We start from the raw sequence: 18,516 nt of genomic DNA on the forward strand, positions 1-18,516 counted from the left end.
GCGGGACAGGCAGCATCTCTGGAGTGAAGGAACGGGTGACGTTTCTGAAGAAGGGTCTCGACCTGAAACGCCACCCATTCCTTCTCTCCGGAGATGCTGCCTGTCTCTGAGTGACTCTGGCTTTTTTGTGTCCAATGTTCTCTGTTACAATTTTGTTGTAGAGAACAGGCATCATGTCCCCACAGACCTACCAGCAATGCACGTCGAATCAATCCCTCTGTATTCACACTGTGAACATCCAAGCTTAGCGCAGTGACTAACGTTGCCCCCAGCATTGCACACATATTCAAGATTAAGACACGTCAGTCACTGTTTACACTGGCCGTTTTCTTGGCAGTGGCGTCCCTGTTGGATTTCTCAAACTGCTTTCTTCCAGACAAGCTGCTCGGAGTGAGTCATTTGTCAAGGCCGCCCGTTCATTCATGCCCTGCCATGTCAGGTGCAAGTTAATATCGCCAGCTCTCCGATTAGTTTTTCTGAGGTCTGGCGCTGTATTTTTGGATGGGTTCCCAGGTCTGCCGGCTTTGTAATGTTTAGCTGCTGATGCCTGGATTGCTTCTGTTCCAGAGAATGAAATCCAGCAGCTCTCTGTGTCTGGCCCTAAGCCAGACGTACAAAGTCATAGGTAGAGTCATACAGTATTGGAAATAGGCCCTTCAGCCCATCTTGCCCACACCTGCCAACATGCCACAGCTGCATCAGTCGAACCTGCCCTCGTTTGGCCCAAATCTGTCCTATCCATATTACCAGTCTAACTGTTTCTTAAACGTTGCCTCAACTGCCTCCTCCGGCCAGCTCGTTGCATATACCCACCACCCTTTGCGTAAATAAGTTACTCCGCAGATTCCGATTAAATCTTATCCCCTTCTCCTTAAACCTATTGTCATTGAATAAGTCACTGAATGGTTTCAGGCGGATAGACACAAAATGCTGGGTACTCAGCGGGACAGTTACTCCAGCTTTTTGTGTCTATCTTCGGTTTAAACTGGCATCTGCAGTTCCGTCCAACACGAATGGTCTCCCCTTCACATTAAACCTATTGTCAGTGAATAAGTCATTGAATGGCTTCAGGATGTTTCAATTAAAAATTTGAATGCTGTTGGAGCCTGCAGTGTGGAGGCTGTGAGTCTAGTGCTGAGCCTGGAACTCGGGTCTGAAGAAGGGCCTCGACCCCAAACATCATCCATTCCATCTCTCCAGAGATGTTGACTGTTCCATTGAGTTTTTCCAGCATTTTATGTCTATCTATGAGTGGTTTCAGGATGCATGTGATCTTATAGAGGTGTATAAAATCATGAGAGGAATAGATCAGGTAGATGCACTGAGTCTCTTGCCCAGAGTGGTGGAATCTAGGACCAGAGGACATAGGGGAAACTATTTAATAGGAATCTGAGGGGTAACGTTTTCACATAAAGGGTGGTGGGTGTATGGAATGAGCTGCCAGAGGTAGTATTTGAGGCAGGGAGTATCGCAATGTTTAAGAGACATTTGGGCAGGTACATGGATAGGACGTGTGGAGGGTTATTGACCAAGAGCAAGCGGGTGGGGCTAGTGTAGACATGTTGGCCAGAGAGGGCAAGTTCGGCCGAAGGGCCTGTTTCCACACTGTATCACTCTATGACTCTGACCCTATGCAGATTCAAGATGTCAAGGCATCCTGAGCCTTCTGCCGCTCACAATTAAACTGTTGACCACAGATATATCAAGCTGGATCTTACACTGATCTGCGGCTTTTACATCAAGTGCAGGGAGGGGAATTTGGGACCTTTGACTGTCCCTGGTGTGTTGGATAGTGCTGATGTGTGGGGGGATCGCTGGTAGGCGCGGACTCCATTTGTCTAGGGGCCTATTTCCACGCTGTATCTCCAAACCAAACTAAACTCGCGACACAAAGTGCTGGAGTAACTCAGCGGGTCAGGCATCGTTTCTGAAGAACATGGAGAGGTAACGTTTTGGGTTGGGACCCTTCTTTGGCTTTCCAGCGTCTGAAGACTGGGCCCCAACCCGAAATGTCACCTATCCATGTTCTCCAGAGATGCTGCCTGACTGATCCGCTGAGTTACTCCAGCACTTTGTGTGGCGAGCAAATTGTGGGACCTTGGTGACAAGCCAGATGCATTTGCATCTGTGCAGCGTTCGTTCCAAAGGTCCCAACACACTTGTACCCCTGGGCACACTATTAGAACGGTTTTTTAACTAAATGATGGCGGCATGACAGTGGAGCTGCTACCTTACAGCGCCAGAGACCCGGGTTCGATCCTGACTACGGGTGCTTGTCTGCACGGAGTTTGCACGTTCTCCCTGTGATCTGCATGGGTTTTCTCCAGTTGCTCCGGTTTCCTCCCACACTCCAAAGAGGTACAGGTTTGTAAGTTAATTGACTCCGGTAAAGGTGTAAATTGATTTTTTACAAAGTGATTTTTAATTCTATTTGGTCTTTACCATGCTCCTTGTTCCTTTTATCCCCTATGTTTAAAACCCACTTTTATGATTTCTTCCTTCAGTTTCATTTTCCTCTGTTGTAACTTACAATTGGAGAAGCCTTCATTTCTCTGTCACATAAAAAGCTCAGATCTTTAATCGTTTAAGAGGTTTACAAGAATCCTGCCAGGATTAGAGGCAGTATTATGTACAAGGAGAAGAGGCTGGACATACTTGAATTGTTTGGAATGTCAGAGGTTGAGGGGGGACCTGATGGAAATATATACAAAGATTTGAGAGGCATAAATAGGGTACAGTGGGAACCTATTTACTCCAAGGTGTAAATGTCAAAAACTCGGGGGCATGAAGGTGCCATGGGAAAGTAAAGGAGAAAGTTTAAAGAGTAGAACATGTTTTATGGACAGAGGATGGTGGGTGTCTGGAACATGCTGCTAGGAGTGATCGTGGGAGATAGAAAAGTGGTACTTGGGAAGCTTTTAGATAGGTACATAGATAAGGATCACATGCAGGCAGAGGAGATTGGTTTAACTTGGCATAGGGGTCATAGCTTAAGGATAAGGGGGAAATCCTTTAAAACCGAGATGAGAAGAACTTTTTTCACACAGAGGGTGGTGAATCTCTGGAACTCTCTGCCACAGAGGGTAGTTGAGGCCAGTTCATTGGCTATATTTAAGAGGGAGTTAGATGTGGCCCTTGTGGCTAAGGGGATCAGGGGGTATGCGGAGAAGGCAGGTACGGGATACTGAGTTGGATGATCAGCCATGGTCATATTGAATGGCGGTGCAGGCTCGAAGGGCCGAATGGCCTACTCCTGCACCTAATTTCTATGTTCTATGTCTATAATTTAAGTCTAGTTTAGTTTAGAGATACAGCGCGGAAACAGGCCCACCGAGTCCGCACCGACCAGCGATCCCCACACACTAAGACTATCCTACACACACGAGGAACAATTGACACTTTCACCCAGCCAATTTATCTACAAACCTGTACCTCTTTGCAGTGTGGGTGGAAAGCGAAGATCTCGGAGAAAACCCACGCAGTCACGGGGAGAACGCGCAAACTCCGTACAGACAGCACCCGTAGTTAGGATCGAACCCGGTTCTCCAGCGCTGCAAGCGCTGTAAGGCAGCAACTCTACCGCTGCGCCACCGTGCCATGCTCACATAATCTTCATCACAGACATTGTGGAGCCAAAGGGTCTGTTCTTGTGCTGTACTTTTCTCCATTTTATGTTCTATTCAAGCAATTTAGGCTTGGCAAGGGAAAACTAACAGGTTCTGATGATTTGGATCAATGATGGAGGAAGAACACTCTGACAATATGAAATTGAAAGCACAGACATTTAGTGAAGCAATGACCAAGCAATGAGAATATAACAATAGAATAACAATGCAACTTCGGTTAAAGCAACTACAAAAACACAAATAAACTGCGATAGAAAACAGCGCATAGAAACATAGAAAATAGGTGCAGGAGGAGGCCATTCGGCCCTTCGAGCCTGCACCGCCATTCAATATGATCATGGCTGATCATCCAATGCCTGTAGTTGCCTAAATAAAAACTGAATCTCACATGTTTCAACCTCAAAGGCTGTAACTTCCAAAGATCGTTGGGAAATGCTGGTGAAAGCTTAGACTGGAGATCTGTGGAAGCATCAGTGGCCTGGTGCAGTTCTCATGCTTCGCTGGAGATTAATGGGCGTGACCCACTTGCCGGCGACTGTCATGGTCGTAGCAGGTCGCCGAAAAACCGGCGCCAACCTACGTCATCCTGGTGACAACCTACGACAGCACCTACGTCAGGAGAGGTTAAGCTACGCTCATTGGCGTCAAACCCACTGTCGGTGAAAAAAATTTCAACTTGTTGGAAATTTAGCGGTGACCAGAAAGACGCGCGACTGAGGAGACGACTCCCAGCAACCACCGGCGAACATATGGCGACAAACTAATCGCGTGTAGTTGCCTAAAAAATCGTCTAAGTGGAGCAGGCCCATATGTCCCGTGAGGTCATGTGTCACAGACTTTTTATACCTGAAAGCCTGAGCTTCTACCCTAATCTAAAAACAACAGTTAACGATGTATTAAAACTAGCTACTGTATAGTGTATAGGGCACCGCAGTGGTAGAGTTGCTGCCTCACAGTGCCAGAGACCCGGGTTTGATCTTGACCTCCAGTGCTGTCAGGGTGGAGTTTGCACGTTTCTACCCGTGACCACATGGTGCTCTGGTTTCCTCCCACATTCCAAAATCGTGCAGGTTTGTGAGTTAATTGTCCTCTTTAGACTGGCGTGTAGTGCATAGGAAACACTAGTGTGATATAGTGTGAATGGGTAATTGATGGTCGGCGTGGACTCGATGGGCTGAAGGACCTGTTGCCATGTTGTATCTCCAATCTAAGCTCAAGGTGCAACATACGTCCAGGTTCAGACATGTTTAATAGTTGTTACTGGGTTAATGGATTGTTACAACCTTCAGGTACTTCCATTACGTTCTCCATTAACATAAATTGGTTGCTGGTATACGTACGTTCGATTATGGGGTAGCACAAAATTCTAATATTATTTATATCTTCTGTATCTGCAGCTAACCCCAATTGGGACAACCATTTTCACCGGGTTCTCTGGAAGAAATGGAGCGCTCGACATAGATGATGGGCCGAATGGACAGATTGAATACGTCATCCAACAAAATCCAAATGATCCAGTAAGTATCAAGCAATGGATCAATTGTTTATTGTGAAAAATATTACCAGCTGTTGAAGTTGAATATCTGTGTTAGCATTTCATTACCTTGGGATGTTAACTCTGTTCTTTGCGGATGCTGCCTGGCCTGCTGGTTACAGTACACCCTCATTATAACTAACCGTACGGGGGGCGTGGGGGTGGGGGGGGGGGTGGCTTTTATTGCCATTTGTCCGCTATAACCAAGTAAGGTATTGTCATTGTGTGTAGTTGAAACAAAGAACTTAATGCACATAAGAGGCACAAAGTGCTGGAGTTACTCAGCAGGGCGGGTGGCATTGCTGGAGAACACGGATAGGTGACGTCAGGATCCTTCTTCAGACTGATTCAGTCTGCTGAGTTACTCCGACACTTTGTTTCATCAAGTGATAATGAGTAGAATTAGGCCAGTCGGACCATCAATTTTTCTCCGCCATTCAATCGTGGCTGATCTATCTCTCCCTCCTAACCCCATTCTCCTGCCTTCTTCCCGTAACCTCTGACACCTGTGCCAATCAAGAATCTATCTATCTCTGCCTTAAAAAATATCCACTACGGCCTCCACAGCCTTCTGTGGCAAAGAATTCCACAGATTCACCACCCTCTGACCAAAGACATTTCTCCTCATCTCCTTCCTAAAAGAATGTCCTTTAATTCTGAGGCTATGATCTCTAGTCCTAGACTCTCCCACTGGTGGAAACATCCCTTCCACATCCACTCTGTCCAAGCCTTTCACTATTCTGTATGTTTCAATGAGGTGCCCTGTCATTCTTCTAAACTCCAGTGAGTACAGGCCCAGTGCCGACAAACACTCATCATATCTTAACCTTCCTGGGATCATTCTTGTGAACCTCCTCTGGACCCTCTCCAGAGCCAGGACATCCTTCCTCAGCTGTCATTTCACCTTAAAACCAAAGTCTCCGGTCTGCACCAGCGAGCCCTTCTTCACCGGTTGTCATGGCTGTAGTTGTAGTCCCTGGGGACAGTGCTTTCTTCAGGCCACTGACAATGACAGGATGTCCTCAGTCACCATGGGGCTTCCTCCCCTCTCACCTGCTGCCATTTCCAAGTTGGAGTATGCCAGCAGGATGGCATGGTGGCGCAGCAGTAGTATTGCTGCCTTACAGCGCCAGAGACCCGGGTTCAACCCTGCCCACGGGTGCTTGTCTGTATGGAGTTTGTACCTTCTCCCCGTGACTTGCGTCGATATTCTCCAGGAAGCTCCAGTTTCCTCCCACACTCCAAAAGCATACAGGCTTGTAGGTGAATTGGCTTGATATAAATGTAAATTGTCCCTAGTGTGTGTGGGATAGTGTTAGTGTGCAGGGATCGCTGGTCGGTGCGGACTCAGTGGATCAAAGTTTCCACCTGTATCTTTAAACTAAATTAAATTAGAGCTGGAAAAGATGCAGAGATGTTTTATGAGGATGTTGCCAGACTTGAGGGCATGAGCTGCAAGAAGAAGTTGAGCAGGCTAGGATTTTATTCCTTGGAGCGCTGGAAGATTTGGGGTGTATAAGATCATGAGAGGAATAGGTAGGGTAAGTGCACAGAGTCTTAATCGACATTCCATATCCCTCTAAACCTGTCCTTTCCATGTATCTGTCCAAATGTTCCTTAAACGTTGCGATACTACCTGCCCCAACTACCTCCTCCGGCAGCTTGTTCCATATACGCATCACCCTCTGTGTGAAAAATGTGCCCCTCGGGTTCCTTCCCCCCTTCACCTTAAACCTATGTTCTCTGGCTCTCAATTCCCCTACTGTGGACAAGAGATTCTGTGCGTCTACCCGACCTATTCCTCTCATGATTTTGTACACGTCTTCTATTTTCACTTCCACCCATCCTCAGAATTTTCTCCCTCCGGTTCTTATCTGTATCTGTAATGTTCTGTGTACTTCTGTGAAAACTGCCCTCACCGCATCCCCCAAAAGTTTCAAGTTTCTATTTACTCTGCGTGTGTTCCACAAAGATGAACAAGAAGCATTTATCTCAAAGACAGGCAAAAAGCTGGAGAAATGCTCCAACATTTTTGTCTACCTTCGATTTTCCAGCATCTGCAATTCCTTCTTAAATACTTAATCTTAAAGACGATCACTGACATCATCACAAATGGCTCCCTGCCCTTCCAAGCCTCCAACCTCACCGTTCCCCAGCCTTGCACGGCCCGATTTTACCTTCTCCCCAAAGTCCACAAACCCAACTGTCCTGGCAGAACCATTGTTTCTGCTTGCTCATGTCCTCTACTCCAGCATGGTCTATACTTCCTTCTGGAGGGCGATTCCCCCCCCCCCCCCCCCCCCACTTGATTCCCTTGACGTGGATAGATGGATAAGTGTACATTTGGCCACAATGAAGTCGCATAGGTTGCTCATGTGAAACCTGCAGAAAATCCTGGTGCTCATGTTCAATGTTGCAGACATGGTCCAGCTTTTGTTTTTATTTCATGATCTAAAATTAAAATGCTGTTAATTAGATTTTATTTGAGCATAATTTCTTGGATTTGGACACCAATGCCAAATGTTGGATTTCAATAGCATAATTTTAGATATGAATTGATTGGTTCCAAATTATTAACGTTCACAGATGGTAACAAACACAAGAAAGAGTAATGCCCCTGTCCCACTTAGGAAACCTGAACGGAAACCTCTGGAGACTTTGTGCCCCATCCAAGGTTTCCGTGCGGTTCCCAAAGGTTTTTGTCAGTCTCCCTACCTGCTTCCACTACCTGCAACCTCCGGCACCCACCTGCAACCTCCGGGAACCACATGGAAACCTTGGGTGGGGCACAAAGTCTCATGCGGTCTCCGTTCGGGTTTTGGAAGTGGGACAGGGGCATAAGGCAAACAGTCTTCATAGTGTGGAAACAAGGAACTGCAAAAGCTGGAAAGGCTGCAGAGAAGATTTACAAGGATGTTGCCAGGACTGGAACTATAGGGAGAGGTTGAGCAGTCTAGGACTTTATTCCTTGGAGTGCAGGAGGATGAAGACTGATCTTATAGACGTGTACAAAATCATGAGAGGAATAGATCGGGTAAATGCACAGAGTCTTTTACCCACAATAGGGGAATAGAGAACCTGAGAACATTGGTTTAAGGTGAGGGGAGAAAAATTTAATAGGAACCTGAGGGGTAACCTTTTTACACAAAGGGTGGTGGGTGTATGAAACGAGCTGCCGGAGGAGGTAGTTGAGGCTGGTACCATCGCATTGTTTGAGAAGCATTTAGACAGGTACATGGATAGGACAGGTTTGGAGGGATGTGAGCCAAACACAGGTAGATGGAAGTCGTGCAGATGGGGCATGTTGGTCGGCATGGGCAAGATGGGCCGAATGGCCTGTTTCCACGCTGCATGACTAAGACTGTAAATGCTGGTTAATACACAAAAGGCCACAAAGTGCTGGAGTAACTCAGCAGGTCAGGCAGCATCTCTGGAGATCATGGATAGGAGATCAAGCCTTCTTAATGCAGCAAGTTATTTAACTTTGGCTTTAAGTATCCAAGCTTTATTTCAAACAAATGACTGGTTAAATGCTTCGTTTTTATGATGTTATTTTCAATCGGAGCGTGCCAAAAGTTAATGAACGAGATACTCTTGATGGCATGTTGATGGAATGCTGTATTGAATCAATTAAGCCATTAATAATGTGACACTTACAGAAAACTATTTTAATTATCTGATGCTGTGATGCAAAGGAATCGTGTGTTGTAAGGTGTTGTGGGGCAACATATTGAAGAAATTTGCCGCAAATGCAGTTGAGTAACATTTGACCGTGAAAACTTGAACTTATCTTTTTGTGTTCATAGGAGTCTGGTCGGTCATTTGACATTCCACTCTCATTAACAGGAGCTGTGGTCTTAAGGAGAAGGCTCAATTATGAAGAAAAAACACGGTACTACGTCATTGTCCAAGCCAATGTAAGATATTTATTTGTTTGAGGAATTTCACTCACAGGCGTTACAGTTTACAATAACTTTGAAAGTGCCCTTTATGTGGTGACCATTTGCATACCTTATGTATGCAAGCAAAGAATTTCACTGTGACTTGCCACATGTATTCAACTCAATTGTGTATTAACAATTTCATACTGTCCATTGTCGGGCATTCGACTCCACCAGAAAAGCAAAAATACATGATTGACAGATTCTTGATTAGTACGGGGGTCAGGGGTTATGGGGAGAAGGCAGGAGAATGGGGATGAGAGGGCTAAGATAGATCAGCCACGATTGAATGGCAAAGTAGATTTGATGGGACAAATAGCCTAATTCTGCTCCGAAAACGTATAAAGCTGCAAGTGTCACCTGACATTTTCAGTCACGCTGCATGCTTTCAATTCTAAACATTGAACTACCTGTAGGACATGTGACGGAAGGAACTGCAGATGCTGGTTTAAACCGAAGATAGGCACAAAAGGTTGGAGTAACTCAGCTGGTCAGGCAGCATCTTTGGAGAGATGGAATGGGTGACGTTTCGGGTTGAGACGTCTGAAGAATGATCTGGACCTGAAACGTTACCCGATCATTCTCTCCCGAGATGCGACGGTCCCGCTGAGTTACTCCAGCTTTTTGTCTTCACCTGCAGGACATGATATCCTATAGGCTGGGCAAAGAGTTGCACGTTGACTTTACAGTAAAGGCATATTCAGTACTCGCCCACTAGGTTAATCCGACATAAAATCAGAAAGGCAAATTCGCAACTTCATTGCTGATGAATCTAAGCAACTCTACCGCTGCGCCACCGTGCCGCCTCAACCCCCCTTCCAGAAAAACTAAGCACAGATGAATTTCTTGGTAACTGACATTGTGTTGAAACCTTTGGAACAGCTGCACAGAAACCAACGTTTCAGCCTTGTAGCCAGGGTCCCAAATTCCCTCCCTGCCCGTGACACTAAGTGCTGGAGTAAGTCAGCCCAACCCTACGTAAGTTTTTTATTTGTTTGAAGAATTTCACTCAGATGCTTTATAATTGTATATGAACAATTTCACACTGTCCAATGCTGGGCATTTGACTCGATCAGAAATGCAATGTAAATGTATTTTTATGTAGTTCAATTGAGGTTGGGTGATTGCCTGACAGCCTCGGAATTGAACACATTTTTTCGGGGGGGCAAATTGTAAACAGTGATAGATATTTTCTTTTAGAAAATAAAGCAATTTCCATTAGCAGAAAATGTGTACGGCAAAAAGTGCACATAATTTTCTTCGGGCCATTTTAAGTGGCACATTTATCTTGGAATAATTGTGCTTTGAAATCTTGCTTGTGTGTACGAATTATATCTTATACAGATTTCAAAAAATCAAGTTTTGCAACAATATTAATTATTGTGTCAACGTCAGCCAAGAGTGTATCATTTCCAAGTGATATGGAAATGCTCCTGCAAATAATGTAGTTTAAGATTTGTGATTCAAATCATTTTTGACATGTTTATCACCTTCAAACGTAATTGAAACATGATCAACTGAAAGCTTCTCTTCCAGAAAAATAAGCACAGATAAATATCTTGATAACTGACATTGAGTTTGGCAGGTTGTCTAAGCCTAATGTGTAGGAAGGAACTGCAGATGCTGGTTTACACCGATGATAGATACAAAGTGCTGGTATAACTCAGCGGGACAGGCAGCATCTCTGGAGGGAAGGAATGGGTGGCGTTTCGGGACGAGCATGAAGACGGGTCTCAACCCGAAACGTCACCCATTCCTACTTCCCAAGAGGTGCTTCCTACCCTGCTGAGTTACTCTGGCATTTTGTGTCTAAACATCACCTGGTTTCTCACCTTGCACTCCTCTTCATTGGGAACTGTACGTAGAAATGAATTTCGAACTCAATTCATGCATTAAACTATTTTCTAAATGGGGGGAGAATACAGAGGTGCAAGGGGACTCGGGAGTGCTGGTGCAGGATTCCCAAAAAGTGAATCTGCAAGTTGAATGTGTATTAAAGAAAGCAAACTCAATGCTAGCATTTATTTCAAGAGGGCTTGTATAGAAAAACAGGGATGCAATGTTGAGGCTCTATAAGGCGCTGGTCAGGCCGCATTTGGAATATTGTGTGCAAATTTGAGCCCCATTTCAGAGGAAGGATGTGCTGGCTCTGGAGCGGGTCAGAGGAGGTTCACAAGAATGATCCCAGGAATGAGTGGGTTAACCTATGATGAGCGTTTGTCGGCACTGAGCCTGTACTCGCTGGAGTTTAGAAGAATAAGGGGGAACCTAGTTGAAGCATTCAGAATAGTGAAAGGCTTGGATGGAGTGGATGTGGAGAGGATGTTGCCACTCATGGGAGAGTCTAGGACTAGATGTCACAGCCTCAGAATTAAAGGGCGTTCTTTTAGGAAGGAGCTGAGGAGAAATTTCTTTAGTCAGAGGGTGGTAAATCTATGGAATTCTTTGCCACAGAAGAGTGTGGAGGCCAAGTCAGTGGATATTTTTAAGGCAGAGATAGATAGATTTTTGATTAGTACAGATGTCGGAGGTTATGGGGAGAAGGCAGGAGAAAGGGGTTGGGAGGGAGAGATAGATCAGCTATGATTGAATGGTGGATTAGACTTGATGGGCCAAATGGCTTAATTCTATTCCTATCACTTATGACCTTATGAATCCTGCCAACAACTGCTGGATTTGTGCTTTGTGCAGGAGTTGCCTCTGGCTTTATATGAATTGAAAGTGAATACTGATGGTATCTCCGTTATCCAAGTAGCAAACGGTGAACGATTCTGGTACAGGATCAATACATTGAAAATAAAAAGATGCCAATTTAGAACTTGCTTCCACCAAGGAGTAATTGAGGCAGGGAGCAAAGGGTGACTTTAATGAGGGAATTAATTACGTACAAGATGAGAGTAGTCACAGAGGAGGTACAACTGGTGCAGCTGTTAGAATGGCCTTGGTGAGCCAAAGGGCATGTTTCCACACTGCATTTCTAAACGAAACTAATAATCTAAACTAAGTAAAGGAACATACTTATAATTGCATGATGTACGGAAGGTGGAGACCATGTATCTATAAACATTTACACCAGCCAGTTGCATTGGAAGGAACTGCAGATGCTGCTTCACCCCGAGTCAGTTGCCCCATTGCCTAGTTTAGTTTTGATTTAGAGTTACAGCGCAGGAACAGACCCTTCGGCCCAGCGAGTCTGCGCCGACCAGCGATCCCTGCACATTCACACTATCCTACACACACTAGGGACAATTTTACATTCATACCAAGCCAATTAATAGCAATGTTACAACATTTTGAGATTTAAAAAATCAAGTCTGCAATTTATCCCATCAGATAAAGCATAAAAATAAGATTAATTTGACACCTAATTCACTTTCATATCTCAAGTAATAAAAAAGTTATGGTAATTTTCATACTCGGAAATTAGCATCTTGTTCCCTATTGATTTTCTATGGACATAACAAAAAAGCTGTGATCATGGACAGTCAAAAGCCCATAAGCTTCTTAAAAATTAAGAGAACTGAATGAAATTTTCAGTTATCATAGATTGAACCATTCTGAAACAAATATAACATAATCTTACTTGGATGACCTGAAATTAAAGCATATAATTAGTTAGTTACCCAATTGTAGCTAATTTCACACTTCAATTACTAGATCTAAACATCTATCCATTTCTTAATAAATGATTAACATTTTTAAATAGCCTAAGTGTCCAAATAATATTCACAATTAATTCACAATAAAACATGATTTTTAAATCTCATTGACATCAATTTATAGGCCAAATGGAAGGAATTTAGTGTTCAATTGCTGTAAATTAAAGTCAATTTAAATCAGTTTTCTAGTGGGTTCCTGTGAACGCGCTGGTTTAGAACGTTCACATTGCGCTGGATTTGTGCCCTCAAATGCCCAGAAAAATACTGCGGAATATAAAGAGCCCAAAATGAGCTACTCGCTATAGAAAACTTTATATACAGGGTTCTTAAGAAGCCCCTTTTAATGTAAAAATAAGGTACATACCTTTAATTGTTTGCTTTATAAAACCCTGGGGCTGCGAGAGGTCGCGGGTTTAGAGAGTGATTTTTAAACTACTATAACTATTATACAAGGCCATAAAAACTAATAATACCTTTTGCGACGGGGTCTTTCAGCGATTTTCCGTTAATGATTTACTAGGACTGAACATTTTCGATTGCAACAGCCTAGTAAAAATCGCGTTTTAAACACGCCCCCTCTAAACAGCGGCAAAATCGCGCACACGAGGTGGGGCAGATTCTCAACCATGATTCAGGTAGGTTTTGTAACATACCTACAATTAACCTACAAACTTTGGAGTGTGGGAGGAAACCGATGATCTCGGAGAAAACCCACGCAGGTCACGGGGTGAACGTACAAACTCCGTACAGACAAGCACCCATAGTCGGGATCGAACCCGGGTCTCTGGCATTGTAAGGCGGCTACCTTACTGCTGTGCCTCCGTGCCGTCGTAGTTGTTGCTGTGACATAAATGTTGTCTGAATCTATGTAACGCATTCAGGCCTTTGTCTCGTTGATCCACAGGACAGAGCTCCAAACCCACTGAACAGAAGAACCAGCACAACAACGCTGACAGTCGACGTATTGGACGGAGATGATCTCGGCCCAAAGTTCCTTCCATGCGAATTGGTCAATAACACCAGGGATTGCCATCCTCTGACGTACAAAGCCAGTCTCCCCGAGCTCACGGACCCGGTAGGCACTCACTGCGGCGAGTTGTATATTGTCTGTCGTGGCGGCACGGTGGCGTAGTGGTAGAGCGACTGCCTTACAGCACCAGAGACCCGGGTTCGATCCTGACCACGGGTGCTTGTCTGTACAGAGTTTGTACGTTCTCCCCGTGACCCGCGTGGGTTTTCTCTGAGATCTTTGGTTCCCTCTCGCATTCCTTAGACGTACAGGTATGTAGGTTAATTGGCTTGATATTAATGTAAATTGTCCCCAGTGTAGTGTTATGCCCCTGTCCCACTTAGGAAACCTGAACGGAAACCTCTGGAGATTTTGCGCCCCATCCAAGGTTTTCATGCGGTTCCCGGAGGTTCCCAGAGGTTTTTGTCAGTCTCCCTACCTGCAACCTCCGGGAACCGCATGGAAACCTTGGATGGGGCTTAAATTCTACAGGGGTTTCCGTTCAGGTTCCCTAAGTGGGACAGGGGCATCAGTGTGCGGGGATCCCTGGTCGGTGCGGATTCGGTAGGCCGAAGGGCCTGTATTTATAAACTAAATTTACTGCATCTGAAATTTATGATGGCAAACTACTTTGAATACTGCGGATGTTAAGAGCCTGGATTGGAAAGCATGAAATTGTGGCAAAGAAAAATATGACTACCCTGCCGAGATTTTTGCTGCCTGATTCCTTGGAAGTGACCCAGGTAACATCGGCCAAATTAAACAAGGAAGGTAATTCACGCGGCTTCATAAATGTTTCTGCCATTCACCATTAATCAGTTGGGCAGGTGGGCTGAGGAATGGTTGATGGAATTTCATGCAGAGAAATGTGAGATGCAGCATTTTTGGAAGACTAACTTGGGAAGGACCTACACAGTGAATGAACTATTGTAGAGCAGAGGGATCTAGGAGTCACAGGTACATAGTTCCTTGAAAGTGGTACCACAGGTAGATAGGGTGGTCAAAAACGCTTTTGGCTCATTAGCCTTCATTGTTCAGAGTATTGTGTATAGAAGTTGGGGTGTCATGTTGCAGTTATGTAAGACGTAGGTGGGGTCGCATTCAGAGTATTATGTTTAGTTCTGGACACCATGTTGTAGGAGAGTTGTTGTTAAGTTGGAAAGGGTGCAGAGAAGATCGGGGAGGATATTCCCTGGACTTGAGGGCCTGAGCCATAGGGAGAGGGTGAGCAGGGTAGGCCTCAATTCCTTGGAGAGCAGGAGGATGAAGGGTGATCTTATGGAGGTTATAAGATCATGAGGGGAATAGATCAGGTAGATAGAAACATAGAAAATAGGTCCAGGAGTAGGCCATTCGGCCCTTCGAGCCTGCACCACCATTCAATATGATCATGGCTGATCATCCAACTCAGTATCCTGTACCTACCTTCTCTCCATACCCCCTGATTCCTTTAGCCACAAGGGCCACATCTAACTCCCTCTTAAATATAGCCAATAAACTGGCCTCAACTACCTTCTGTGGCAGAGAATTCCAGAGATTCACCACTCTCTGTGTGAAAAATGTTTTTCTCATCTCTGTCCTAAAATGAATGAATGAATAAATGAATAAATGAATGAATGAAAACTTTATTGTCATTCAGATATACACCTAGACACAGTGCACCTTGAACGAAATTTCGTTGCATTTTACTCTCCAAAATCAGTTAAAAGTTAAAAGGTCCAGGTGCGTCCATAAAAATGCCTCATGCGCATGGTTCTGTAAAATAAATATATATTAAAAAGTTTTTAAAAAGTGACGATATTTAAAAAGTTCTAGCCTTGGTTTGTTGATTGTTTAATAAATTTTATGGCCTGGGGGATGAAGCTGTTGCAGAACCTGGTTGTCCTGCTCTTCATGCTGCGGTACCTCCTCCCAGAGTTAAGCAGTATGAACAGTCCAAATTGTGGGTGTGTGGGGGCTCTGATAATGCCCTTAGCTCTACTCAGACAGCGCTTGTACCCCATGTCCATGATGGAAGGAAGAAAAGTCCCAGTGATTTTTTCCGCTGTCCTCACCACTCTCTGAAGGCACTTCCAGTCCGCAGCTGTACAGCTGCCGCACCACGTAGAGACGCAGCTGGTCATGACCGACTCAATTGTGCTTCTGTAGAAAGTGGCGAGGATGGGAGGGTGGAGGTGTAAACTTCTCAACCTGCGGAGGAAGTACAACCGCTGCTGTGCCCGTTTTGCCAGAGATGTAATGTTTGTGGACCAGGTTAAGGTGTCCGTTATATGCACCCCCAGGAACTTGATGCTTTTCACCTGCTCCACTGCTGAGTTGTTGATGCAAAGTGGAGTGTGACTGGGCTGAATTTTCCTTCTGTACATAAATCCTAAAAGATTTCCCCCTTATCCTTAAACTGTGACCCCTTGTTCTGAACTACTCCATCATTGGGAACAATCTTCCTGCATCTAGCCTGTCCAACCCCTTAAGAATTTTGTAAGTTTCTATAAGATCCCCCTCAATCAGATGCACAGAGTCTCTTCCCCAGAGTAGGGGAATCGAGAACCAGAGTACATGGGTTTAAGTAGATGGGGGGATGATTTAATAGAAATCCGAGGGGTAACTTTTTCACACAATGGGTGGGTGGGTCTATGGAACGAGCTGCCAGAGGAGTTAGTTGAGGCAGGGATGACTGCAACGTTTAAGAAACAATCAGGCAGGTACATGGATAGGACAGGTTTAGAGGGATATGGGCCAAACGCAGACAGGTGGGACTAGTTTAGATGGGACATATTGGTCAGCGTGGGCGTTGGACTGAAGGGCCTGTTTCCAGGCGGTTTGGCTTAATGTACGGCAACAGACTTTTTAGGGCATGTCCCACGACGCGAGTTCACCCAAGAACTCTCCCAAGTTTAAAACAAAATCAAACTCGTGGTAAGTACGTAGAATGTACGTAGTGGGTATGTAGGAGCTCGTGGATGTCTTGTAGCGGCTCGTAATGCTAACGGCAGGTACTCGGGAAATGCGGAAACTCGTGAAGTTTTTTCAACGGTGTGAAAAATTTCCAAGAGTGATAAAATACTCGTGATGAAGTACCACGAGTTTGATTTTTTTTAAAACTCGGGAGAGCTCTTGGGTGAATTCGCATCGTGGAACAGGCCCTTACTGATGTCAAACCACTTTGAGTACTGCGCATGTTAACAATCTAGATTGGAAAGCATGTAATGATGTCAAAGGCAAAAATGAACACCCAGCTAAATATGTCACTGCTGGAACTCCTTGGAAGTGACCTCATTAAGCAAGGAAGGTAAATCATGCTGCTTCAAGGTTTACGCCATTCACCATTTTTACTAACGAAGTTGAGAGACATAAACAATATATTGAGCAAGGATCTTTCCCTCCAATGTACAACACTCTAACCATAAGATAGACACAAAGTGCTGGAGTAACTCAGCAGGTCAGGCAGCATCTCCGGAGGGAAGGAATGGGCTACGTTTCGGGTCGAGGCCCTTCTTCAGACTGAGAGTCGAGTGAGAGGGAAACTAGAGGCATGAAAAGGTACAGAACAGAGATAGCATCAATGACCATAATGTTTAGTAAATCATGGGCTGTAGATGTGAAACTGTACACCGTTAGTAGTGTTTCAACTCCAACAATATTAGTTCAGTGTTGTAGGTCCAGAAAGCGGAAAATTCCAAAGGTTCAAGAGGAAAGGTAACATTAAAATCCACAAAATCCATTAAAATATGGGGTGGCACAGTGGCGCAGCAGTAGAGTTGCTGCCTTACAGCACTTACAGCGCCAGAGTCCCGGGTTCGATCCCGACTACGGGTGCTGTCTGTACGTACCTTGTACGTTCTCAGCGTGACCTGCGTGGGTTTTCTCAGAGACCTTCGGTTTCCTCCTACACGTACAGGTTTGTAGGTTAGTTGGTGTGGTATAAATGTTAAATTGTCCATAGTGTGTGTAGGATAGTGTTGGTGTGTGGGAATTGCTGGTCGGTGCGGAATCGGTGGGCCGAAGGGTCTGTTTCCGCGCTGTATCTCAAAACTGAACTAAACTAAAACTCGAAAAAATATCTGCAAAAAAACTGTTGAAATTTGTTTGCCAAATCCCCAGTGTCCTCCATTATAGACACGTTCCTTTTATTTCTTGAGTGGCACAGCATAGCAAGAGGCTCATCGGCCCACCAGTGCATGATGACCATCACCAACCTAATTACACGAACTCTAAGCAAATCTAATCCAACTTAATTCTCTCCATATTCGTCATCGATTCCCCCCAAATTCTACCACTCCGGGGCAATTTACAATGGCCAATTAAAATACCGATCCTCGTATCTTTGGGATTTTGCGCAAACCAGACCACCCAGAGGAAACCCATGTGGGAAAATGTGCAGACTCCACCCAGACAGCACCCGAGGTCAGGATTGAACCTGCGTCTCTGGCGCTGCGAGGCATCAGCTTTACCAGCTGCGCCACTGTGCTGCTCATTAACTAACCAATTTTACCCATGCCTTGCACCAACTCTTCACCTGAAATGTTAAGCCCCTGTCCCACTTAGGAAACCTGAACGGAAACCTCTGGAGACTTTGCGCCCCACCCAAGGTTTCCGTGTGGTTCCCGGAGGTTTTTAGTCAGTCTCCCTACCTGCTTCCACTACCTGCAACCACCTGCAACCTCCGGGAACCTCCGGGAACCGCATGGAAACCTTGGGTGGGGCGCAAAGTCTGCAGAGGTTTCCGTTCAGCTTTCCTAAGTGGGAC

At 45.0% G+C, this 18,516-nt stretch overlaps 1 protein-coding gene across 1 annotated transcript in view; it reads left to right on the top strand.

The window, feature by feature from the left end:
• pcdh15b (protocadherin-related 15b) overlaps positions 1-18,516 on the top strand; it is a 1,024,406-nt gene that overhangs the window by 661,648 nt on the left and 344,242 nt on the right. The window contains 3 exon segments of the mRNA XM_055647246.1: positions 5,024-5,143; positions 8,967-9,077; positions 13,665-13,835. Coding sequence (XP_055503221.1) covers positions 5,024-5,143; positions 8,967-9,077; positions 13,665-13,835 — 402 coding nt within the window.

The sequence above is a fragment of the Leucoraja erinacea genome, chromosome 15 (assembly GCF_028641065.1).
Source record: "Leucoraja erinacea ecotype New England chromosome 15, Leri_hhj_1, whole genome shotgun sequence".
NCBI classification, from domain to species: Eukaryota; Metazoa; Chordata; class Chondrichthyes; order Rajiformes; family Rajidae; genus Leucoraja; species Leucoraja erinaceus.